This window comes from Brassica oleracea, chromosome C2 (assembly GCF_000695525.1).
Source record: "Brassica oleracea var. oleracea cultivar TO1000 chromosome C2, BOL, whole genome shotgun sequence".
Taxonomy (NCBI): domain Eukaryota; kingdom Viridiplantae; phylum Streptophyta; class Magnoliopsida; order Brassicales; family Brassicaceae; genus Brassica; species Brassica oleracea.
This window is the reverse complement of record NC_027749.1, coordinates 18440032-18441193: the sequence shown is the minus strand read 5'-3', so window position 1 is coordinate 18441193 and position 1162 is coordinate 18440032. Positions and strand designations below refer to the sequence as shown.

The following is a 1162-nucleotide window of genomic DNA, read 5'->3' as shown; positions in this document are numbered from 1 at the left end:
GCTGAGGCGTTTTGCCTTGACTGCCTTGGCGAGTCTTAGCCCTGCGATCAACGACTCGTACTCTGCTTCATTGTTTAAAGCGGCGAAGCCGAAGCTGAACGACTGTCTGATCAGTTCTCCTGTCGGGGATTGCAGCTGCACTCCTGCTCCTGATCCTTTGTTTGTCGACGACCCGTCGACGTGGAGTATCCAATTTTGACTCGGGAGGATTAGATCTTGCTCGAGCTCTGGTGCGAGCTCGATGAGAAAGTCTGCGAGGACTTGAGATTTCGCAGCTGTTCGATTCTTGAAGACAATGTCGTGCTCGCTGAGTTCGATAGTCCACTTCGATAAACGTCCGGATTGATTTGTATTCTGCATTACCGTTCGCAATGGTTGATTTGTCAATACTTCGATTGTGTGCGACTGGAAGTAGGGACGCAGTTTTCTCGCCGATGTTACAACGGCGAGAGCCATCTTCTCAAGGGTGGGGTACCGAGTTTCTGGATCAGTCAATCATGTAGAAGATAGGTTTCTGTTCTCCTCGATCCTCTCGGATGAGGACGCTGCTGACCACGGTTGAGGATACGGCGATATAGAGTGAGAGTGTATCGCCAGTTTCGGGTTTGGATAATACGGGAGGAGTTGTAAGATACTCCTTGAGTTGTTTGAACGCCTCTTCGCACTTCTCGTCCCAGATGAAGCGTTTGTTTCCTCGCAACAACTCGTAGGTGGATCTGGAAATGAAACGGTTCAGGGCCGCGATCCTTCCTGTAAGTCGCTGGACTTCTCTGCTGGTTTTTGGGCTGGGAAGATCAAGTATGGCAGAGATCTGTTTAGGATTTGCCTCGATTCCTCACTGGGTGACAATGTACCCTAAAAACTCTCCTGAGGTGACGGCGAAAGTACACTTGGCTGGGTTGAGTTTCATTCCGTATTCGTTCAACGTCTTGAAGCATTCTTTAAGATGATCCAGATGGTCCGTTGCGCGGAGTGATTTTACCAGCATGTCGTCGATATAGATTTCCATCGTGTTCCCTAATTTGTCGGCGAACATTCGATTGACGAGTCTTTGATAAGTCGCACCCGCGTTCTTGAGACCGAACGGCATTACTTTGTAACAGTACGTCCCTCTATCGGTGATGAACGCCGTCTTCTCTTGATCATCCGGATGCATCATGAT

At 49.2% G+C, this 1162-nt stretch overlaps 1 protein-coding gene across 1 annotated transcript in view; it reads right to left on the bottom strand.

Annotated features, from left to right (window-relative positions):
• The window catches only part of LOC106323608, a 651-nt gene extending 195 nt beyond the window's left edge, over positions 1 to 456 (bottom strand). The window contains exon 1 of the mRNA XM_013761703.1: positions 16 to 456. Within this exon, the coding sequence (XP_013617157.1) occupies positions 16 to 456 (441 nt within the window). The remainder of the gene's footprint in view (positions 1 to 15) is intronic.
• Between the last annotated feature and the right edge of the window lie 706 nt (positions 457 to 1162).